This window comes from Oncorhynchus kisutch, unplaced genomic scaffold, assembly GCF_002021735.2.
Source record: "Oncorhynchus kisutch isolate 150728-3 unplaced genomic scaffold, Okis_V2 Okis06b-Okis10b_hom, whole genome shotgun sequence".
In the NCBI taxonomy this organism is placed as follows: Eukaryota; Metazoa; Chordata; class Actinopteri; order Salmoniformes; family Salmonidae; genus Oncorhynchus; species Oncorhynchus kisutch.
Window position 1 is genome coordinate 5,464,585 of NW_022261983.1, and position 24,986 is coordinate 5,489,570.

General features: G+C 49.0%; 1 protein-coding gene across 2 annotated transcripts in view; it reads right to left on the minus strand.

The window, feature by feature from the left end:
* prkar1b (protein kinase, cAMP-dependent, regulatory, type I, beta) overlaps positions 1-24,986 on the minus strand; it is a 194,405-nt gene that overhangs the window by 26,452 nt on the left and 142,967 nt on the right. For both annotated transcript variants that reach the window (XM_031814385.1, XM_031814386.1), the window contains 2 exons: positions 23,400-23,558; positions 5,156-5,216 (listed from right to left, as the gene is read on the minus strand). In XM_031814385.1, the coding sequence (XP_031670245.1) occupies positions 5,156-5,216; positions 23,400-23,558 (220 nt within the window). The remainder of the gene's footprint in view (positions 1-5,155; positions 5,217-23,399; positions 23,559-24,986) is intronic.

A 24,986-nucleotide genomic window follows, 5' to 3' on the forward strand; every position in this document is an offset into this window, starting at 1 on the left:
GGCCTAATTCTGCATTACTTGGTGTTTTAAGTTGCACATTGAAGATATTTGGTGTTTGTCCCATTTTGTGAATTATTGGTTGGTGGGCGGACTCCTGACCACACAACCATGAAGGGCAATGGGTTTGGTATGAATTGGTATGTCAAATTTTATGTTCCTTTTGATGGCATAGAATGCCCTTCTTGCCTTGTCTCACAGATCGTTCACAGCTGGAAGTTACATGTGGTGCTGACATTTAGGCCGAGGTATGTATCGTTTTTTTTGTGTGCTCTAGGGCAACGGTGTCTCGATGTGTCTCTCTCTCTCTAGACCACATGTCAAACTCATTCCACATAGGACCGAGATTCTGCAGGTTTTCGCTCCTCCCTTGTACTTGGTTGATGAGTTAAGCTTACTAATTACGAAAGAACTGCCCTGGTTGTCTAGGGCTTAATTGAAAGGAATAAACTAAAACCAGCAGACACTAGGCTCCCCATGGAATGAGTTAGAAACCCCTGCACTAGACTGTTGTATCACCATAGTGAGATCCTCTAGAAGATGTTGAAGTAACTAACAACTAACACAGTGGTAATGTGAACCTCAGTCTCTGTCAGTCTCCTCACAGTATCATCATTTCACACTCTGCAGAGCCTTCACCCCACTTAACTAACCCCCTTCACTGGGGGCACACTGGTCATTGGGTGTGTGTCTGGGTAAAAGAGAGAGAGTGTGTGTGTGTGTGTGCGCGCGTGTGTGTGTGTGTGTGTGTCTGCCTGTGTGTCTGCCACCAGAGAGCATGTTATTCTCTTCCCCTTTTAACCCTAAACAACATCAAGGGATTGTACCCAGTTTCGTGGCTGTCGCCGAATTCAAAGACACAAAAACACTCCTGCCTCCATCCGTTCCTCCCTCCCTCTCTTCCTCCCTCCCTCTCTTCCTCCCTCCCTCCCTTCCTGCCTCCATCCCTTCCTCCCTCCCTCTCTTCCTCCCTCCCTCTCTTCCTCCCTCCCTCTCTTCCTCCCTCCCTCCCTTCCTGCCTCCATCCCTTCCTCCCTCCATCCCTTCTCCCTCCCTCCATCCCTTCCTCTCTCCCTCCCTTCCTCCCTCCCTCTCTTCCTCCCTCCCTCCCTTCCTGCCTCCATCCCTTCCTCCCTTCCTCCCTCCCTTCCTCCCTCCATCCCTTCCTCCCTCCCTCCATCCCTTCCTCTCTCCCTCCCTTCCTCCCTCCCTCCCTTCCTCCCTCCATCCCTTCCTCCCTCCCTCCCTTCCTCCCTCCATCCCTTCCCCCCTCTCTTCCTCCCCTCCCTTCCTCCCTCCCTCCCTTCCTGCCTCCATCCCTTCCTCCCTCCATCCCTTCCTCCCTCCATCCCTTCCTCCCTCCCTCCTTCCTCCCTCCATCCCTTCCTCCCTCCCTCCATCCCTTCCTCCCTCCCTCCCTTCCTCCCTCCATCCCTTCCTCCCTCCCTCTCTTCCTCTCCCTCCCTCTCTCTTCCTCCCTCCCTCCCTTCCTGCCTCCATCCCTTCCTCCCTCCATCCCTCCCTTCCTCCCTCCCTCCCTTCCTCCCTTCCTCCCTTCCTCCTCCCTCCCTCTCTTCCTCCCTCCCTCCCTCCCTTCCTGCCTCCATCCCTTCCTCCCTCCCTCCCTTCCTCCCTCCATCCCTTCCTCCCTCCATCCCTTCCTCCCTCCCTCCCTCCCTCCCTCCATCCCTTCCTCCCTCCCTCTCTTCCTCCCTCCCTCCCTTCCTCCCTCCCTCCATCCCTTCCTCTCTCCCTCCCTTCCTCCCTCCCTCCCTTCCTCCCTCCATCCCTTCCTCCCTCCCTCCCTTCCTCCCTCCATCCCTTCCTCCCTCCATCCCTTCCCCCCCTCTCTTCCTCCCCTCCCTTCCTCCCTCCATCCCTTCCTCCCTCCATCCCTTCCTCCCTCCATCCCTTCCTCCCTCCCTCCCTTCCTCCCTCCATCCCTTCCTCCCTCCCTCCATCCTTCCTCCCTCCCTCCCTTCCTCCCTCCATCCCTTCCTCCCTCCCTCTCTTCCTCCCTCCCTCTCTTCCTCCCTCCCTCCCTTCCTGCCTCCATCCCTTCCTCCCTCCATCCCTCCCTTCCTCCCTCCCTCCCTTCCTCCCTTCCTCCCTTCCTCCCTCCCTCCCTCCCTTCCTGCCTCCATCCCTTCCTCCCTCCCTCCCTTCCTCCCTCCATCCCTTCCTCCCTCCATCCCTTCCTCCCTCCCTCCCTCCCTCCCTCCATCCCTTCCTCCCTCCCTCTCTTCCTCCCTCCCTCTCTTCCTCCCTCCCTCCCTTCCTCCCTCCATCCCTTCCTCCCTCCCTCCATCCCTTCCTCTCTCCCTCCCTTCCTCCTCCCTCCCTCTCTTCCTCCCTCCCTCCTTCCTCCCTCCATCCCTTCCTCCCTCCCTCTCTTCCTCCCTCCCTCCCTTCCTCCCTCCATCCCTTCCTCCCTCCATCCCTTCCCCCCCTCTCATCCTCCCTCCCTCCCTTCCTGCCTCCATCCCTTCCTCCCTCCATCCCTTCCTCCCTCCATCCCTTCCTCCCTCCCTCCCTTCCTCCCTCCATCCCTTCCTCCCCCCATCCCTTCCTCCCTCCCTCCCTTCCTCCCTCCATCCCTTCCTCCCTCCCTCTCTTCCTCCCTCCCTCTCTTCCTCCCTCCCTCTCTTCCTCCCTCCCTCCCTTCCTGCCTCCATCCCTTCCTCCCTCCATCCCTCCCTTCCTCCCTCCCTCCCTTCCTCCTTCCTCCCTCTCTTCCTCCCTCCCTCCCTTCTTGCCTCCATCCCTTCCTCCCTCCCTCCCTTCCTCCTCCATCCCTTCCTCCCTCCATCCCTTCCTCCCTCCCTCCCTCCCTCCATCCCTTCCTCCCTCCCTCTCTTTCCTCCCTCCCTCTCTTCCTCCCTCCCTCCCTCTCTTCCTCCCTCCCTCCCTTCCTGCCTCCATCCCTTCCTCCCTCCATCCCTCCCTCCATCCCTTCCTCCCTCCCTCCCTCCCTTCCTCCCTCCCTCTCTTCCTCCCTCCCTCCCTCCTTCCTGCCTTCATCCCTTCCTCCCTCCCTCCCTTCCTCCCTCCCTCCCTCCATCCCTTCCTCCCTCCCTCCCTCCTTCCCTTCCTCCCTCCATCCCTTCCTCCCTCCCTCTCTTCCTCCCTCCCTCCCTTCCTCCCTCCATCCCTTCCCCCCCTCTCTTCCTCCCTCCCTCCCTTCCTGCCTCCATCCCTTCCTCCCTTCCTCCCTCCATCCCTTCCTCCCTCCATCCCTTCCTCCCTCCCTTCCTCCCTCCATCCCTTCCTCCCTCCATCCCTTCCTCCCTCCATCCCTTCCTCCCTCCCTCCTCCCTCTCTTCCTGCCTCCATCCCTTCCTCCCTCCATCCCTTCCTCCCTCCCTCCCTTCCTCCCTCCCTCCCTCTCTTCCTCCCTCCATCCCTTCCTCCCTCCATCCCTTCCTCCCTCCCTCTCTTCCTCCCTCCATCCCTTCCTCCCTCCATCCCTTCTTCCCTCCCTCTCTTCCTCCCTCCATCCCTTCCTCCCTCCATCCCTTCCTCCCTCCCTACCTCTCTTCCTCCCTCCATCCCTTCCTCCCTCCATCCCTTCCTCCCTCCATCCCTTCCTCCCTCCCTCTCTTCCTGCTCCATCCCTTCCTCCCTCCATCCCTTCCTGCCTCCATCCCTTCCTCGCTCCATCCCTTCCTCCCTCCTTCCCTTCCTCCCTCCCTCTCTTTCCTGCCTCCATCCCTTCCTCCCTCCTCTCTTCTTCCTCCCTCCATCCCTTCCTCCCTCCCTCTCTTCCTCCCTCCCTCTCTTCCCTCCCTCCATCCCTTCCCTCCCTCCCTCTCTTCCTCCCTCCATCCCTTCCTCCCTCCCTCTCTTCCTCCCTCCATCCCTTCCTCCCTCCCTCTTCTCCCTCCATCCCTTCCTCCCTCCCTCTCTTCCTCCCTCCATCCCTTCCTCCCTCCCTCTCTTCCTCCCTCCGTCCCTTCCTCCCTCCTCTCTTCCTTCCTCCCGTCCGTCCCTTCCTCCCTCCCTCTCTTCCTCCCTCCCTCCATCCCTTCCTCCTCCCTCTCTTCTCTTCCTCCTCCATCCCTTCCTCCCTCCCTCTCTTCCTCCCTCCCTCCCTCTCTTCCTCCTCCCTCCATCCCTTCCTCCCTCCCTCTCTTCCTCCCTCATCCCTTCCTCACTCCCTCTCTTCCTCCCTCCATCCCTTCCTTCCTCCCTCCCTCTCTTCCTCCCTCCATCCCTTCCTCCCTCCATCCCTTCCTCCCTCCCTCTCTTCCTCCCTCCATCCCTTCCTCCCTCCCTCTCTTTCCTCCCTCCATCCCTTCCTCCCTCCCTCTCTTCCTCCTCCATCCCTTCCTTCCTCCCTCCCTCCTCCTTCCTCCCTCCATCCCTTCCTCCCTCCTCTCTTCCTCCCTCCATCCCTTCCTCCCTCCCTCTCTTCCTCCCTCCATCCCTCCCTCCCTTCCTCCTCCCTCTCTTCCTCCCTCCCTCCATCCCTTCCTCCCTCCCCTCTCTTCCTCCCTCATCCCTTCCTCCCTCCCTCTCTTCCTCCCTCCATCCCTTCTCCTCCCTCCATCCCTTCCTCCCTCCCTCTCTTCCTCCCTCCATCCCTTCCTTCCTCCCTCCCTCCATCCCTTCCTCCCTCCCACTCTTCCTCCCTCCCTTCCTCCCTCCCTCCCTCTCTTCCTCCCTCCCTCCCTATCCCTTCCTCCTCCCTCTCTTCCTCCCTCAATCCCTTCCTCCCTCCCTCTCTTCTCCTCCCTCCATCCCTTCCTCCCTCCCTCTCTTCCTGCCTCCATCCCTTCCTCCCTCCCTCTCTTCCTCCCTCCATCCCTCCCTCTCTTCCTCCCTCCATCCCTTGCTCCCTCCCTCTCTTCCTCCCTCCTTCCCTTCCTTCCTCCCTCCCTCTCTTCCTCCTCAAAGGAGGGAGGAGCAAAGAGAAGGAAGAAAAGAAGTTTGAAGAGAGAGGTGGGTGTTTGAATACGGGCACACAACCTTATTGCAGGATAATGCAGTGCAGGAAATGTACAGGTACACACACACATAAAAACACACAGGTACACACATAAAAACACAGGCACACACACACATAAAAACACGCATACGCCTCTCATATCAAATGCAATCTCCAACAAACCAACATGTACACACACGTATGCACTCATACGCACACACACACACTCACCGAGGATGGAGACCTTGCTCAGGAACTCTTCGTACATCTTCCTCTTCCTCAGTGTGCTACCCTGTAGAAGAGAAAACAGAGTTAGAACATGTAACAGGAGACAGGAAACAGAATACAGAAGCAGAAGGCAGAAACAGGTTGACAAGGAGAGAAGGACTGTTTCATAAGCAGCTCCAACAACTGTTCTAAAACATGGGCTTTAATGGTGGGCCACTGGGCCCATTAGTGGTAACAGTACCGTGCAGTAGGTGGGAGGTGTAAAGCACTGTGGTGTGTGTGTGTGTGTGTGTGTTTGGCAAATTATTGTGCCCAAACACTCAAAGAGGGGGTGAATGGAGAAATGTCAGCCATTAAGGAAATTATAAGTATGTGTGTTACATTATACCCTCATTGTAGATGTGTAATATCTCCTTGTACTTGAGGTGTGAACAACAGTATCAGACAATATCACACTGTGCAGTAGCTGTGACCACCCCACCCAGCCACATAGTAGGGGACTTTCCTTCATTCTGACTTCACTGTGATCAACACGTGCTTTCTGACAAGTCTAGACCCACTCTGCTACACTACGCTCCTATTTACATCTCAGTGGGCAATGAGGGAGATGAGAGAGAGAGGGAGAGGGAGAGAGAGAGAGAGAGAGAGAGAGAGAGAGAGAGAGAGAGAGAGAGAGAGAGGGAGAGAGAGGGAGAGAGAGAGAGGGAGAGAGAGAGGGAGAGAGAGATGGAGAGAGGAGAGAGAGTGAGAGAGGAGAGAGAGTGGAGAGAGAGAGAGAGAGAGAGAGAGGGAGAGAGAGAGAGATGGAGAGAGGAGAGAGAGTGAGAGAGAGAGAGAGAGAGAGAGAGAGAGAGAGAGAGAGAGAGAGAGGGGGAGAGGGAGTGGGAGAGAGGGGGAGAGGGAGTGGGAGAGAGGGGGAGAGGGAGTGGGAGAGAGGGGGAGAGGGAGTGGGAGAGAGAGAGAGTGAGAGAGAGTGAGAGAGATGGAGAGAGAGAGGGAGAGGGAGAGAGAGAGAGGGAGAGAGAGAGAGAGAGGGAGAGGGAGAGGGAGAGAGGGAGGGAGAGGGAGAGAGGGAGAGAGAGAGAGAGAGAGAGAGAGAGAGAGAGAGAGAGAGAGAGAGAGAGAGAGAGAGAGGGGGGGGGGGGAGAGAGGGAGACAGAGGGCGAGGGAGAGCGAGAGAGACAGAGAAAGAGAGAAAGGGAAGGAGAGAGAGAGAGAAAAGAGTCGAAAAAGATTGACAAAGAGAGCGAGAGAGAGAGAGACGGCGTCACCCCAGTCTGCTCCCAGGCAGCAGCAGCATTACGTTTGCATATGGAAATTATACAGTGATTCAAGACCAAGGGTGTCTTTAGTCTGGAAGTGTCTGATGAGGCCTGCTGCTGCTGCTGCCTCTAATTTAATATAATTTCATATTTTCTCTTAAAAGGGGAGAAATGTTCCCAAGCGAGTGATGCATTGATCTCCCAAGAGTAAACAGCTTGATTAAAGGATTTCTCTGGCTCTCGCCATCCACTCCCTCCTGGGTGTGTGTGTGTGTGTGTGTGTGTGTGTGTGTGTGTGTGTGTGTGTGTGTGTGTGTGTGTGTGTGTGTGTGTGTGTGTGTGTGTGTGTGTGTGTGAGAGAGAGGGAAAGTGTATGCGTGTGTGTGTGAGTACATGTGCATAGTGAGTAAGTACGCGTGTGTGCATGTGTTTGTGTGTGTAAAATACAGTCTGTTTTTAGTTTTACATTTTACATGACATTTTTCTGCTACCCAGACAGCCAGACAGCTTGCTTCATGACTAACATGTTTAAAGTTTTGACTGAAAACCTATTAGGAAAATCAAACCAACGTCTCAGTACTGAGAAATAGATGGTGAAAGACAGAGCGTTCTCCACTCACCGGCAGACCACACTGATGCACCAGACCATAGAATTAGGAATAAGAACACGAGACCCTGTTGTAACGTTCTACCCATGTTCTCCCAACGTTCTACCAGGGCCTAGGAGAGCAGCAGACACCCCTGGAGGGCTTAAGAGCTTAGCTTGCTTACATTTCCCTGCATGTTGGCTGACTCATGGGGTTGGGAGGGTGAGAGCTGGTCTGGAACAGGTTAATGTAATCAACTCTGGTCCCAACATGGACACATGGATGGAGACAAGGGAATGTCTTTCTGGATGGAGACAAGGGAATGTCTTTCTGGATGAGACAAGGGTATGTCTTTCTGGATGGAGACAAGGGAATGTCTTTCTGGATGAGACAAGGGTATGTCTTTCTGGATGAGACAAGGGTATGTCTTTCTGGATGAGACAAGGGAATGTCTTTCTGGATGGAGACAAGGGTATGTCTTTCTGGATGAGACAAGGGTATGTCTTTCTGGATGGAGACAAGGGTATGTCTTTCTGGATGGAGACAAGGGTATGTCTTTCTGGATGGAGACAAGGGTATGTATTTCTGGATGGAGACAAGGGAATGTCTTTCTGGATGGAGACAAGGGTATGTCCTTCAGGATGGAGACAAGGGTATGTCCTTCAGGATGGAGACAAGGGAATGTCTTTCTGGATGGAGACAAGGGAATGTCTTTCTGTATGGAGACAATGGTATGTCTTTCTGTGTGGAGACAAGGGTATGTATTTCTGTATGGAGACAAGGGTATGTCTTTCTGTATGGAGACAAGGGTATGTCTTTCTGGATGGAGACAAGGGTATGTCCTTCAGGATGGAGACAAGGGAATGTCTTTCTGTATGGAGACAATGGTATGTCTTTCTGTATGGAGACAAGGGTATGTCTTTCTGTATGGAGACAAGGGTATGTCCTTCAGGATGGAGACAAGGAAATGTCTTTCTGGATGGAGACAAGGGTATGTCTTTCTGTATGGAGACAAGGGAGTGTCTTTCTGGATGAGACAAGGGTATGTCTTTCTGTATGGAGACAAGGGTATGTCTTTCTGGATGGAGACAAGGGTATGTCTTTCTGGATGGAGACAAGGGTATGTCTTTCTGGATGGAGACAAGGGAATGTCTTTCTGGATGGAGATATTGGAATGTCTTTCTGGATGGGGACAAGGGAATGTCTTTCTGTATGGAGACAATGGTATGTCTTTCTGTATGGAGACAAGGGTATGTCTTTCTGTATGGAGACAAGGGTATGTCCTTCAGGATGGAGACAAGGGAATGTCTTTCTGGATGGAGACAAGGGTATGTCTTTCTGTATGGAGACAAGGGAGTGTCTTTCTGGATGAGACAAGGGTATGTCTTTCTGTATGGAGACAAGGGTATGTCTTTCTGTATGGAGACAAGGGTATGTCTTTCTGGATGGAGATAAGGGAATGTCTTTCTGGATGGGGACAAGGGAATGTCTTTCTGTATGGAGACAAGGGTATGTCCTTCAGGATGGAGACAAGGGAGTGTCTTTCTGGATGAGACAAGGGAATGTCTTTCTGGAGTGAATGTCAGTCAGTTCATTCAGGTGCTGTAGGTAAGCTCCTCTTTCTGTTGACCATGCTGTAGGTAAGCTCCTCTTTCTGTTGACCATGCTGTAGGTAAGCTCCTCTTTCTGTTGACCATGCTGTAGGTAAGCTCCTCTTTCTGTTGACCATGCTGTAGGTAAGCTCCTCTTTCTGTTGACCATGCTGTAGGTAAGCTCCTCTTTCTGTTGACCATGCTGTAGGTAAGCTCCTCTTTCTGTTGACCATGCTGTAGGTAAGCTCCTCTTTCTGTTGACCATGCTGTAGGTAAGCTCCTCTTTCTGTTGACCATGCTGTAGGTAAGCTCCTATTTCTGTTGACCATGCTGTAGGTAAGCTCCTCTTTCTGTTGACCATGCCTTCACTCTGCATTGAGACCACAGCATTTCACTTCGCCTGTGAATTCCTGCTCTTTATCCACCTCTGTCTTGGGTGGAAGTATCAACCAGCCTGAGGTGTGGCACATGGCCAGCCAACCCATCCACTGTAATATCCATCCACCTACATTGCCTTCATCTTTGCCCAACATGAAACCCACAGGCTTCTCTCTCTCTCTGTTTCTCCTTCAGGACACACTCTTTCCACTCCATTTCACCTGGTGGGCAGTGCTATACGTCATGGTGGGAGTGGGTTTCAAAGTGCAAGGCCTGTCCGATGCACTTCCACATTCAACCGATAACCCTTTATTTCAACTAACTACAGTTAGTGGCTGGACCAGTTTTCCCTAAAGTGTTGCTTGCTGGCCAACCAACTACACCAACGATGATACCAAGCCAATCTACTAAACTTACCTGAATGACATATAGGAAACTGATCATGACCAGATGTAATCTCATTTCACTGCGATTGGTTCCTCAGCATGCAATAATACCTGTATACTGTCAACCACTGACATGAATGATTTGGGTAGCTGGTTTAATTAAAAACAGTTCCTCTGATGGTTCTGGATGTCCTTGGTCTTAGGGGGTCTATACATGAGGCTGTCTTTCTCATATTATCCTGGACGTATCCCCCAGTCTCATTACCTTGCCTGGATGATATCTCTCAACTTTAAACAATACAAAATGATTTGTTAAGCTTCTTTCTGGTCTGTGGCTGGATTCAATTCTAAACATAACGTGTATTCAGTGATTCCATTTGTTGACATTATGTTTGTGGCTCCCTGATGAAACAGTAACATCCATTACTGTAGTTAGGCTTATGCCAGGCATACACTACACGACTTTCTAAATCCTAACATCGCTGAGCCTCTCATAAACAACCATCTTTCCTGTATTTGTTTGTCTTGCCAACGTAAATGATGTGGCACAGTACAGGGTCACACACTACAACATTCTTCACTTGGTCGTGATGATTCTCCATACCACGCTGCCTCGCCAAAACAATGATGTGATACAGTGATGATGTTACTAGATTAGCTAGAACGAGCTGTGGCTCATAAACATTTCAGTCAGGCATTCATCTTGCCATAAAGAGTTGAAATACTTATCCAATAACTTACATGTTGTATTGAGTAATATTACTTGTGAACTTCTGAGCTGTAACAATTTCACTTTGTCTTTGATTTAGTGTAAACAAAGTTAAGAACAAATGCATAGCAGTAGTAGGGCGAGCCATCACTCCTGTCTGAGACTCAGTACACACATTCTGGGTGATGATATACCATACCATTAAGAATACTATATGTGATAGAGCCTCTCCCGAGTCCACAACAACCGGATGCTGGAAAGATGTTAAAACTCCTTTTTGTTCATATTCTCATCCAGACACAGACCAGTCGAGAGCCAGAATGTGGTTGAGCGAGCAGAGGATGAGTGCAGCGAGTACACAGACCAGTCGAGAGCCAGAATGTGGTTGAGCGAGCAGAGGATGAGTGCAGCGAGTACACAGACCAGTCGAGAGCCAGAATGTGGTTGAGCGAGCAGAGGATGAGTGCAGCGAGTACACAGACCAGTCGAGAGCCAGAATGTGGTTGAGCGAGCAGAGGATGAGTGCAGCGAGTACACAGACCAGTCGAGAGCCAGAATGTGGTTGAGCGAGCAGAGGATGAGTGCAGCGAGTACACAGACCAGTCGAGAGCCAGAATGTGGTTGAGCGAGCAGAGGATGAGTGCAGCGAGTACACAGACCAGTCGAGAGCCAGAATGTGGTTGAGCGAGCAGAGGATGAGTGCAGCGAGTACACAGACCAGTCGAGAGCCAGAATGTGGTTGAGCGAGCAGAGGATGAGTGCAGCGAGTACACAGACCAGTCGAGAGCCAGAATGTGGTTGAGCGAGCAGAGGATGAGTGCAGCGAGTACACAGATCAGTCGAGAGCCAGAATGTGGTTGAGCGAGCAGAGGATGAGTGCAGCGAGTACACAGGCAGCGGGGGCAAATTACACCTGAGTTGCAATTGTGACTTTGAGTGAGAAGAACATCATTGTTGCACGCAAAATATTAATTTGAGAGCACAGATTTGGGTTTTGTTCTGTTCACCACATCCCCTCATGGATTTCTCCTCCCACACCAAAAACTCCTGCTCTACTAACAGCAATCTTGTACTATAATTTTGTTACAGGTGAAAATTCTAGCCAATGAACTCTAGTGAACACAGCCACAAAGTCAAATAGATTATGGCTAAACCCAGCCTATTTCTACAATGTATCTGCTAACCTTATGCTTAACCTTAAATTAAGACCAAAATGCTCATTTTGGATTTCATGCATTTTTATGATACATTTTTGACTTTGTGTTATCTAGTGGACACCGGATTTTGACTGTGAAAGGTGATGGTGGTGGTCGTGTAAGTCGTGTAAGTAGGGATGATGTCCGACAATAAAAAGATAAGCTCTGTAGTTTTTCAGTAGAGAACCTAACCAACCAACTAATCAACTATGTTTTCAATATTGTAATTGAAGTACGTAGCTACAGTGAATTCACTGTTTTTGTTACGTTACAGCCTTATTCTAAAATGTATTAAATCATTTATTTTTCTCATGAATCTACACACAATACACCATAATGACAAAGTGAAAACTGTTTTTTATTCATTTCTGCAAATGTCTAAAAACCCTGAAGTATCTTATTTACATAGAGTAGCTATTTGGTCTTCTGTTTAAAAGCAGGCTATTGATTAGGCAAGCTAGGTCACCGTCAGCTAGCAGCTGCTAGGAAGTTAACTAGCTAGCTAGCTAGTTAGTAGTTAACTATATATAAAAGTTACCAGTATCTTTGGTTTAACCGAGAGCATTGTAGCTAGCTAGCTAGTTAGTAGTTAACTATATATAAAAGTTACCAGTATCTTTGGTTTAACCGAGAGCATTGTAGCTAGCTAGCTAGTTAGTAGTTAACTATATATAAAAGTTACCAGTATCTTTGGTTTAACCGAGAGCATTGTAGCTAGCTAGCTAGTTAGTAGTTAACTATATATAAAAGTTACCAGTATCTTTGGTTTAACCAAGAGCATTGTAGCTAGCTAGCTAGTTAGTAGTTAACTATATATAAAAGTTACCAGTATCTTTGGTTTAACCAAGAGCATTGTAGCTAGCTAGCTAGTTAGTAGGTAACGTTTAACCACATATAAAAGTTATCAGTATCTTTGGTTTAACCGAGAGCATTGTAGCTAGTTAGCCAAGTTAACAAGGGGTTAGTATAGAATGAGGACTTGGAAGACCAGCATGACTGGGATGGAGTGGTGGAGAAGGCAGAGGCCGGGGGAGAACAGACAGGAAAGGCCCTCACTGGGGAAGAGGTGTCCTGGCCAAACCCCCTCCTAACTCTGGGCCACCGTATGGGACTCCTGGTCACCTTATGGGACTCCTGGTCACCTTATGGGACTCCTGGTCACCTTATGGGACTCCTGGTCACCTTATGGGACTCCTGGTCACCTTATGGGACTCCTGGCCACCTTATGGGACTCCTAGTCACCTAATGGGACTCCTGGCCACCTTATGGGACTCCTGGCCACCTTATGGGACTCCTGGTCACCTTATGGGACTCCTGGTCACCTTATGGGACTCCTGGTCACCTTATGGGACTCCTAGTCACCTTATGGGACTCCTGGTCACCTTATGGGACTCCTGGTCACCTTATGGGACTCCTGGCCACCTTATGGGACTCCTAGTCACCTAATGGGACTCCTGGTCACCTTATGGGACTCCTGGTCACCTTATGGGACTCCTGGCCACCTTATGGGACTCCTAGTCACCTAATGGGACTCCTGGTCACCTTATGGGACTCCTGGCCACCTTATGGGACACCTGGTCACGGCCGGTTGTGACAGTCTGGGATCGATCCCAGGTCTGTAGTGATGCCTCACACACTGCGATGCAGTGTCCTAGACCGCTGAGCCACTCAGGAGGCCTTCGTGGGAGTTCTCTAACTCATCTTGTGCCTTACACAACTCAGCACATATGTATCCACCCACCTTCCTCAGTGGAGTCCTGACCAGGGGTATCAAACTCCAATGTCTATGTACCTGTTGTGTTGGCGTAGTTACCGGACCAGTGGGAGGAGGCGTTGATGACAGTGATGCGTCCCAGAGTGATCTCAACAAACAGCCGCTGAACCAACACCATGCTTGATGACCACAACCAGAGGATATCTCTCCACCCTGGATCACGGTAAACACACACCTAGTCTCTCTCTCTCTCTCTCTCTCTCTCTCTGTGTTGCGTGTGAGAGAGTGAGTAATAGGTCTGTATATGTAAGTGTAGGGTAGGATATACGTGTTGTGTATATAACTCTATTCAGTCTGTAAACCCACTGTATTACAGACCTGTGTTATGTTCGCACACATATTTCTTGTGTGTAATTTAGTGCAGTGTTTTGTGACATCTCTCCCCCCCCCTTCCCCCCTCTGTCTCTCTCTCTCTCCCTCTCTCTCTCTCCCCCCCCTCCCTCTCTCTCTCTCCTCTCTCTCTCTCTCTCTCTCTCCCCCCCCCCCTCTCTCTCTCCCTCTCTCTCTCTCTCTCTCTCTCTCTCTCCGACTCCTCAGACATGCGGTGCTCCCCAGACCAGTGTTTCAAGGCAGGGATGGACTACACTGTTCGTCTGAGCTTGCCCCTCTACTCTGTATTCAGTGATGTCCAGGTCCCATACATACTCATCGACTCGGTTAGTCCCCTCACACACAACTGAGACTATTGCATAACTCATGCATTGATGTCGTTGCATAAAATGTTAGGCTACAAGGATTTTAAGTTGGGATTCAGCCCTTCGACTCCATACTAAATCTAATTCCATCTTCAGTATCTTTCTGTCCTCTCTATAGATTGTGCTGAAGCCCAACTTCCAGCATTACCGGTGTCTGGAGAACAGCCAGATGGTGGTCAAGACCCCCTCCACAGACATCTACCACAAGTTCATCTTTAGCGTGTCAGCTCTGCTGCACCAGGGAGCTAAGGTTATGGCACCGTACTGCCAACAGTCATGTATGACTGCTTAAACGGCAGGGGCGGCAGGGTAGGTACAAATCTGTCGTTCTGCCCCTGAACAGGCAATTAACCCACTATTCCTAGGACGTCATTGAAAATAAGAATTTGTTCTTAACCGACTTGCCTAGTTAAATAAAATAAGAAACATGTGTATGTTCATTTATGTGTTAACTAAGGAGGGTTTCTTATGGCTCAATAATACTGATGAATGGTGTGGATTGTACACCTCGTCCCACATAGTGAAATCTGCCATTTCATATTGAGGCAAACATGCAACAGCGCTGTGCCATTTTATCTTCCTCGATTCCTTGCATCCTTTTTCCGTGCCTCCTTCTAAAACCCCATCGGAGGAGAGGACACAAGGTTCCTCCCCTCAGACCTCCAATGGGTTTTGAGAAGGATGTGAGTAGAGAGGAAGTGAGGAGGTGAGCTGAATTGGGACAGAGCTCATGTCATTGTTTTAGGTGGAATCTTATGTTGAATGATACATTTATTCTGTTTTCACATATATCTTTGTTCTACTTGTGCTCTTTCCACAGATGTCTCTGGCTTGCTGATAACATGTGATCTGATGAGACTCCCTATGTGATTTGACTGCTCTGGCTTGCTGGTAACATGTGATCTGATGAGACTCCCTATGTGATTTGACTGCTCTGGCTTGCTGGTAACATGTGATCTGATGAGACTCCCTATGTGATTTGACTGCTCTGGCTTGCTGGTAAAATGTGATCTGATGAGACTCCCTACGGGATTTGACTGCTCTGGCTTGCTGATAACATGTGATCTGATGAGACTCCCTATGTGATTTGACTGATCTGGCTTGCTGATAACATGTGATCTGATGAGACTCCCTATGTGATTTGACTGCTCTGGCTTGCTGATAACATGTGATCTGATGAGACTCCCTACGGGATTTGACTGCTCTGGCTTGCTGATAACATGTGATCTGATGAGACTCCCTACGGGATTTGACTGATCTGGCTTGCTGATAACATGTGATCTGATGAGACTCCCTACGGGATTTGACTGCTCTGGCTTGCTGATAACATGTGATCTGATGAGACTCCCTACGGGATTTGACTGCTCTGGCTTGCTGATAACATGTGATCTGATGAGACTCCCTACGGGATTTGACTGCTCTGGCTTGCTGATAACATGTGATCTGATGAGACTCCCTACGGGATTTGACTGCTCTGGCTTGCTGATAACATGTGATCTGATGAGACTCCCTACGGGATTTGACTGCTCTGGCTTGCTGATAACATGTGATCTGATGAGACTCCCTACGGGATTTGACTGCTCTGGCTTGCTGATAACATGTGATCTGATGAGACTCCCTACGGGATTTGACTGCTGTATTACTGACTATACTCAATAAAACTTCCAATGACAAATTGAAATCATTTGACACTAATTTGATAGACAACGGTAGTTCCCAGTCAGACAACTAGTATAATTAGTAGAAAACAAATCCGTTTTCCTCAGTTAAATGTTTGGTGAATGCATGCAGTTGCTTTGTCCTCAGTCCTCCTGTTTATGCTGTGTGTACGAGGATGACATGTTGACCTGTTTAGCATCGTTATGACATTTAGCATCGTTATGACATTATTATGTGTGTAGCCACATATTATTCCCAACAATGGAGTCATTATATTAAGCTATGTTAAATGATGGCCAGGTCCTTGTGCATGATGAACAAACTTGTTAGATCATAGCCACACTGCAAATAATCCACCTATTCTGTGATACATTGGGGTTAACTCCCTCATACCATGCAAACACATACCAGACACTTTGTGGAAAGGTGAAGAAAAACAATTAGCTCGTGGTGGACTATGGTGTTACTTAGCTAGGAGCCGACAGTCTGCTTTTCGTGTTACAGACAAAATGTTGCTGGCTAACAAGTAATTATCTAGCTAACTTTAGCAAGTATATTCCACTCAACTCAAGATATAGTATTGCTACTAATTTATTTCCCAATTACTTTGCTCATGTATCAAGTTGAAGTTGGGTTTCCCAAGTCGTTTGGTGTCGACTGTTCAAGCCGACTAGCAAGCTAAACAGACAGCTCTGAAGCGGATCTGTTTGACGTCAAGCACCCAAGAAGTTCACATGGCACAACACTGGACTGACCAAGGGTTCTGCCACACCTGTCTTGAGCCCCACCTGTTTAGCTAAAAAAAAATGCTCCAAAATGCAGGTGTTTCATCCTAGCTCAGTGCATTCTGTGGAAAATACGGAGTGTAGGGGTTAGTAATCTTCTATAGTTGTACCGTGATTGGCTCAGTGTTCTGTCACTCCATCACTGCAAAATCTACAGGGAGAGCTAGAAAGTTCAAGCCCCTTGGGTGCTGCCATAGATTTACATAGAAGTGCCCATCCAAGAAGGCACAAGGTCACAGATAAAATGACGTCAAATCACATTATATCTACCGTAGCTTTGATTGGACATGTCAGTATCATACTTTCAAAATCTTAGCTAGCAGTCATCATCAAATCAAAATCAAATCAAATCATGAATCACGTCGACACTCTACTAGCCAACCCTTTTCAATCCTTTTCAATCCTTGTCATATGAAGAGAAATTCTAAATAAAACCTATTGGTGCTCATTGGCCATTGCACATAAAAATGACACAACAAGATGGAAATCGCAAATTCAACAATGAGTGATTTGGAAGGAGTCAGTGGCTAACCTCAAGCATTGCAAAGCAATCACTAGCCTGCTATTCAGTGGAGTGGATGTGTGGTCCAAATCTGGGTTTAAGGGTTTCTTTTCCAAGCTTAAAAGAATAAACATTCAACACCATGGACCAGAATGGTTGAATACATTGACCATGCTGTCAATCTAGCATGACATCTGCCGCGTTCAAAACAACTGGCTCTGACTGGGAAAATACGCTTTGAACGGTCATCCAACACAGAATTCCAAGTCGAGAACTCGGGCCTCTTTCTAGAGCTCCGACCTGAAGATCACGGATGTCAACCTTGTATTTTTCGGAGTTCCCAGTTGTCTTGAAAGCACCATAAATCCAGAGAATGCCAGGCTTTGATGCCATAATTTGCCCACAAGGACCACCGCGCCACCTTCCTGTTCAAGTGAGCACAGCACAAAAGTCCAAAAATGTCTTGAATGCTGCTGCATAAATGATGTAATATGCCAGGGAGAAATGTATACTGTAGCTAAGAAAGTAATACTAAGTGTATGTTGTGTAGTAAACTGTTACTAGCCCATGTGCCTCACCCTCACCCTCACCCTTTTCCTCTCATTATTTAGCCTACTGTTCTGACTTGGTGGTGCACATGTAGCCTGTGCACATGTAGCCTGTTTTAGAGAAATGTGATCATCAAATATTGTAAGCGCTTTCATTGTCTGCTTATATGCCCCTTGATTTATCCTACGGTTCTGACTTGTTATACAGGGAGAACCCTGTGAGAACAGCCCATGTTCTGCATTCTGTCGCTGTACATTTCAAAAGTGCTGAACAAATAGTTGACTACGTTCATCTTAGCTCGCTCATTAATGTCTCTTATCGGCTCGACGTCCCCTTATGCCATAGCTTGTACATCTCAATTGTCCTTAGAAACCACATTTGTTTAAGCAAGTCAGCCGTATCAGCTATGTTTTTTTTTAAGGCAATAAATGAGGCTGAATTAATTATTTCGCTGCCAGACAAGGCTCCGCTGATAGCCAGGTGTAGCGGTGGTAAGGATTCACTCCACGGTGCTGAAAAGAAAGCTCTGCTGTTGGGACAGCTTTATGTAGGCCCTAACAGTTTGTTGGCACCGTTATAGTGCAAGTTATGTATTGTTTAGCGTTGTGTTGTGGCTTTGATGATTTACATGCTAAATCACCACTGCGTAGACTTGAGAGGGAGCAACTTGAGAAATTGCGAGCGAAAACTTGACAAAGACGTGACTATTGTTAAGTGGACAATTTGATGTTTAAAGAGGTATTGTTTACAGTTTGAACCATGTTTCTTTGCTTACGGTTCCCTATTTTTTTATTCAGAAGTTTTTCATCCTCTGCTCTCTCTACCAAATGTCTGCGCACTCGACTGGTCTGTGCGCTCGCTGCATCCTCTGCTCCCGGGACATATCCTTTGCGCTCTCTCACTCAGTGTTTGCTAGCTCAATGATGTTTCATCTTGCTCGACAGCACCATCTCACGTGTAATGGGCTTTAGAGGCTGATTTGATGCGATAGGCAACAACATGGAGATTTTGTCTCGGACCTCAACATGGGCTAAAATCGTGTAGATTCTTTAGTCAACCTGTACTCTACGGTTTTAGTCAACCTGTACTCTACGGTTTTAGTCAACCTGTAGTAGTCAACCTGTACTCTACGGTTTTAGTCAACCTGTACTCTACGGCTTTAGTCAACCTGTACTCTTCGGCTTTAGTCAACCTGTACTCTACGGCTTTAGTCAACCTGTACTCTACGGCTTTAGTCAACCTGTACTAGTCAACCTGTACTAGTCAACCTGTACTCTACGGTTTTAGTCAACCTGTACTCTACGGCTTTAGTCAACCTGTACTCTACGGTTTTAGTCAACCTGTACTCTACGGCTTTAGTCAACCTGTACTAGTCAACCTGTACTCTACGGCTTTAGTCAACCTGTACTCTACGGCTTTAGTCAACCTGTACTAGTCAACCTGTACTAGTCAACCTGTACTAGTCAACCTGTACTCTACGGTTTTAGTCAACCTGTACTCTACGGCTTTAGTCAACCTGTACTCTACGGCTTTAGTCAACCTGTACTCTACGGCTTTAGTCAACCTGTACTCTACGGCTTTAGTCAACCTGTACTCTACGGCTTTAGTCAACCTGTACTCTATGGTTTTAGTCAACCTGTACTCTACGGCTTTAGTCAACCTGTACTAGTCAACCTGTACTCTACGGCTTTAGTCAACCTGTACTCTACGGCTTTAGTCAACCTGTACTCTACGGCTTTAGTCAACCTGTACTCTATGGTTTTAGTCAACCTGTACTAGTCAACCTGTACTAGTCAACCTGTACTCTACGGCTTTAGTCAACCTGTACTCTACGGTTTTAGTCAACCTGTACTCTACGGCTTTAGTCAACTTGTACTCTACGGCTTTAGTCAACCTGTACTCTACGGTTTTAGTCAACCTGTACTCTACGGTTTTAGTCAACCTGTACTCTACGGTTTTAGTCAACCTGTACTCTACGGCTTTAGTCAACCTGTACTAGTCAACCTGTACTAGTCAACCTGTACTCAACGGTTTTAGTCAACCTGTACTCTACGGTTTTAGTCAACCTGTACTCTACGGCTTTAGTCAACCTGTACTCTACGGTTTTAGTCAACCTGTACTCTACGGTTTTAGTCAACCTGTACTCTACGGTTTTAGTCAACCTGTAATCTACGGCTTTAGTCAACCTGTACTAGTCAACCTGTACTCTACGGCTTTAGTCAACCTGTACTCTACGGTTTTAGTCAACCTGTACTCTACGGCTTTAGTCAACCTGTACTCTACGGCTTTAGTCAACCTGTACTCTACGGTTTTAGTCAACCTGTACTCTACGGCTTTAGTCAACCTGTACTCTACGGCTTTAGTCAACCTGTACTAGTCAACCTGTACTCTACGGCTTTAGTCAACCTGTACTCTACGGCTTTAGTCAACTTGTACTCTACGGCTTTAGTCAACCTGTACTCTACGGCTTTAGTCAACCTGTACTAGTCAACCTGTACTCTACGGCTTTAGTCAACCTGTACTCTACGGTTTTAGTCAACCTGTACTCTACGGCTTTAGTCAACCTGTACTCTACGGCTTTAGTCAACCTGTACTAGTCAACCTGTACTCTACGGCTTTAGTCAACCTGTACTCTACGGCGTTAGTCAACTTGTACTCTACGGTTTTAGTCAACCTGTACTCTACGGTTTTAGTCAACCTGTACTCTACGGTTTTAGTCAACCTGTACTCTACGGCTTTAGAGGTGTGTTGAATAGACTCCACAATCCAGACATGAGTTAGTGCTCGGCTTATTCTTGACACTGTGGGTCCAAGTCTTCCAAACAGCTTCTTCCTCCAAGCCATAAGACTCCTGAACAGCTAATCCCCCCCCCCCCCCCCCCCCCCCCCCCTCATCAACTCTGTACCGGTACCCTCTGTATACAGCCCCACTATTGTTATTTACTGCTGCTCTTTAATCATTTGTTATTCTTATCTCTTACTTTTTAGTGTGTTTTTTGTTGTTGCATTTTCTTAAAACTGCATTGTTGGTTAAGGGCTTGTAATTAAGCATTTCACTGTAAGGTCTACTACACCTGTTGTATTCGGCGCAGGTGACAAATAAAATTTGATTTGACCTGTACGCGCGCTGAAATCTATGCCCACCGCTGTATAGCACCACCCACCAGGCGAAATGGCGTGAAAAGAGTGTTCCGTATCCACGACCTTCTGTTTATCGCTTACTCTGTTTGGCTGTTTACGGCTGTGTCTGTTCCGGTGTGTGTGTGTTCCTGTGTGTGTGTGTTCCCGTGTGTGTGTGTTCCTGTGTGTGTGTGTTCCTGTGTGTGTCTGTTCCCGTGTGTGTGTGTTCCTGTGTGTGTGTGTGTGTGTGTGTGTTCCTGTATGTGTCTGTTCCTGTATGTGTGTGTTCCTGTGTGTGTGTGTGTGTGTTCCTGTGTGTGTGTGTTCCTGTGTGTGTGTGTTCCTGTGTGTGTGTGTTCCTGTGTGTGTCTGTTCCCGTGTGTGTGTGTTCCTGTGTGTGTGTGTGTGTGTGTTCCTGTATGTGTGTGTGTGTTCCTGTATGTGTGTGTTCCTGTGTGTGTGTGTCTGTTCCTGTATGTGTGTGTTCTTATGTGTGTGTGTGTGTGTGTCTGTTCCCGTGTGTGTTCCTGTGTGTGTGTGTTCCTGTGTGTGTGTGTTCCTGTGTGTGTCTGTTCCCGTGTGTGTGTGTGTGTGTGTGTGTGTCTGTTCCTGTATGTGTGTGTTCTTGTGTGTGTGTGTCTGTTCCTGTGTGTGTGTGTGTGTCTGTTCCCGTGTGTGTTCCTGTGTGTGTGTGTGTCTGTTCCCGTGTGTGTTCCTGTGTGTGTGTGTGTCTGTTCCTGTATGTGTGTGTTCCTGTGTGTGTGTCTGTTCCCGTGTGTGTTCCTGTGTGTGTGTGTGTGTGTGTGTGTGTGTGTGTGTGTGTGTGTGTGTGTGTGTGTGTGTGTGTGTGTGTGTGTGTGTCTGTTCCCGTGTGTGTGTGTGTGTGTCTGTTCCTGTATGTGTGTGTTCTTATGTGTGTGTGTGTTTATGTGTGTGTGTTTATGTGTGTGTGTGCATTCGTGCGTGTGAGTTCAAACGGCAGAGACAATGGAATGGGTGTTGATCCAGGGCATAGCTTTACATCGTTAATCAGTCGGACCCCTATGGAGGAGGAGGAGGGGTGGCAGGGTCCACACAGGGTCCACCTGAGACCACTGAGACAGCTTCTGTTAGTCCACAGCAGTGTTGCAACCAGGCATCAGACCTTTAAGAAATGTGGTGTTAAAACTGAAAGTCCCATCAGTAGCCAAGCCTGCACTAAAACTGAAAGTCCCATCAGTAGCCAAGCCTACACTAAAACTGAAAGTCCCATCAGTAGCCAAGCCTGCACTAAAACTGAACATGTAAACTAGCTGAACACTCAGCTCAGTTGGCACTTATGTCACTTCCAGAGCACATACCTCCATGGAAGGCAAAGCCCTCCCTAGTAACCAATCTCTAGTGCTTTCTCTCTCTATTTCCCCTCTCTCGCTCTCTCTCAGCCTCTCTCTTGCTCTCTGTCTTTCTCCCTTCTCTAGCTACATTTATTTATTTCTCTCTCTCTCGCTCTCTCAGTCTGTCTCTCTCGCTCTCTCAGTCTCTCTCTCTCTCCCTCTCTCTCTCGCTCTCTCAGTCTCTCTCTCTCTCTCTCTCTCAGTCTCTCTCTCTCTCGCTCTCTCTCTCTCTCAGTCTCTCTCAGTCTCTCTCTCTCTCTCCCTCTCTCTCTCTCTCTCTCGCTCTCTCAGTCTCTCTCGGTCTCCCTCTCTCTCTCCCTCTCTCTCTCTCTCGCTCTCTCTCTCTCTCAGTCTCCCTCTCTCTCTCCCTCTCGGTCTTTCTCCGTTCTCCAGATGTAACTGCTGTCAATGATTTTTAAAGCTGTTTTAATTCTGTGTAATTCTGTCAGCCGCGTCCAAAACAAAGAGTCTGGTGTGTGTGTGTACAGTGTGTGTATGCATGTGCGTGTGTGTTCCTCCTGTAAACTGGGGTATGTTGATTGCCTATAGCTGGTCAGTGTGTAGCTGCAGGGTAGGGCAGTACGTCTCTCTACATTACGTCTCTCTACCTGTAGCAGCAGAGCACAAACACACACACACAAGCATGCAAACACACACACAAGCATGCAACACGCACACACACACACACACACACACACACACACACACACACACACACACACACACACACACACACACACACACACACACACACACACACACACACACACACACACACACACACACACACACACACACACACACACACACACACACACACACACACACGAATGGCTGGGACAGAGCACCTTGTTTCCCCAGTTGAAACATTTAGACATTCCTCCACAGATGAGGTCCAGGACAGGGAAGTGTATGTTTGCATTCCTGTCAAGTCTGTCCTCCTCCCTGTAAGGTGTATCCTCCCTCCCCTTCTCCCTCTTCTCCTCCATCTTTCTCTGGGAAGGAGGGAGAAGGCAGCCAGTCCAGCCACATGAGACTTGTGGGTGGTGGTCTGTGTGAAGGGTGGTCTGTGTGAAGGGTGGTCTGTGTTAGACAGGCTACTGTTTCTCTGCTGTACTGAGTGCAGTGGTTGAGGAGGAGAGGGTGGTCTGTGTGAAGGGTGGTCTGTGTTAGACAGGCTACTGTTTCTCTGCTGTACTGAGTGCAGTGGTTGAGGAGGAGAGGGTAGTCTGTGTGAAGGGTGGTCTGTGTTAGGCAGAACAATCCAACGCAATTGGATCTGACACAATAGACTGCAGAAACTCTCCAGAGGCTGAGGGCCCTGAGGGGTAAAAGCAGTGCACTATAAAGGGAATAGGGAGTCATTTGGGTGTCTGGACAGAGGCAGTCAAGTCAGACAGGTTGGTGTCTGGGCAGAGGCAGTAGAGTCAGACAGATTGGTGTCTGGACAGAAGCAGTCAAGTCAGACAGGTTGGTGTCTGGACAGAGGCAGTAGAGAGTCAGACAGATTGTGTCTGAACAGAGGCAGAGGACAGCTGTGCCAGGTGTACTCTATCTGTGTCTGTTATGTACTATGAGGATGTGTCAGTAGCTGCTACGGTTGTGTCTCTTTATGCCTTTCTGTGTATGTGTGTGTGTGTGTGTGCGTGTGCGTGTGTTTCTACATGTGTGTATCTGTACCATGAGGATGCGTCGGTAGCTGTCCCGGTCGATGCCCCACAGCTTCATGTCAGTCTTGGCCTTGACGGTGGCGGCTCGGGGGGTCCCGTAGATCAGGGCCAGCTCCCCAAAGCTGCCCCCCTCCCCGATACTGGTCACCCACTCTCCGTTCACATATACCTAGAGAGAGACACACACACAGACAGACAGATCCTGTGAGAGGGGCTCCGTGGGCTGTAACAGCCTCCCACAATACTGTGTGTGGGTAATGTATGTAGCTACATGGGCATATTGTTGGTCAACATAACACTTACTGTAAGATCATCACATTTCATAGAAAAGGCATGATTGGACTGTCTGAACAAAAGTATCTCCACTGAATTGGCCAATCAGAGAATAGGATCCTAATAATCCTGCAGCAACAGGAAATGGGAATTATTGTGTTGCATTATCGCATTTTGTAGGGGTTGATCCATTTTTAGTTAAGACAAACTCAAGCCTGGAAATGAGAAACTTCAGAAGCCTCTTTAATATCCTACCTCCTTAGCTAGGACCAAGTGTTTAACCTGACCAGGACACAGTCCTAGTTCTAGTCCCCTTAGTCTGCTGCTGCCATACATGTTGGGCCGTGGCTATAGTCCACTCATATGAAACCAGGCCCTACTTGGAACTCTTTGCAGTGAGGTCAGTAAGTGTGAGGAGGGCTGTGAGGGGTTAGTGTGAGGTTGAGGTGTGTGTGCGGTTAGGAAGAGGGGTTAGGGTGAGTGTGAGGAGGGGTGTGAGGGTGAGGGGTTAGGGTGAGGAGGGGTGTGAGGGGTTAGTGTGAGGTTGAGATGTGTGTGCGGTTAGGAAGAGGGGTTAGGGTGAGTGTGAGGAGGGGTGTGAGGGGTTAATGTGAGGGGTTAGTGTGAGGGATTAGGGTCTCTAGTTACAGACAGGGCTCAGGGTAGAGGTGGACATGGGTGTGAACACGACTCCCTCACCGTGGATCATTACCCTCCATTATAGGGTCAAACACAGAGGTCTCTCCCTGACCGGACGGCTGTCTCCACTACACACCTCTCTGAACCCCTCTTCTCTCTCCTTCACCCCCCTCTTCTCTCTCCTTCACCCCCCTCTTCTCTCTCCTTCACCCCCCTCGACCTCCTTTCTCCCCACATCTCTCCAGTTTCCCTTTCCAACCCACTCACACCTCTACCTCCTTTCTCCCCACATCTCTCTCATTTCCCTTTCCAGCCCACTCACCTCATTCTCCCTCCTCTCCCCTTCTGTTTCTCTCCCTTCACCCTCCCCATTCGATCTACTTCATCCATATCTCTATATCTTGCCTCTTGTTCCCCCACTTCCTCCTTACCCCAAATGTCCTCTTCCCCTCAATCCCCATCGCTCCATCTCTCCCCCCTCCTTGTTTCCTGGGTCTTAGCTCTGATGGCTGGACCCCCCTGAGCATTTGATCCCCTCTAAGCCAGAGGAAGGGACACTAAAAGCCTTCTATCTCTCCTATCTCTCTCTCCCTCCCTTCTCTCTCTCTCTCCGTCTGTGGTGTGTGTGACTTCCCTTTGATTAAGGGGTGATGGAGGTGGGAAAGCTGTGGTGGACTTAAACACC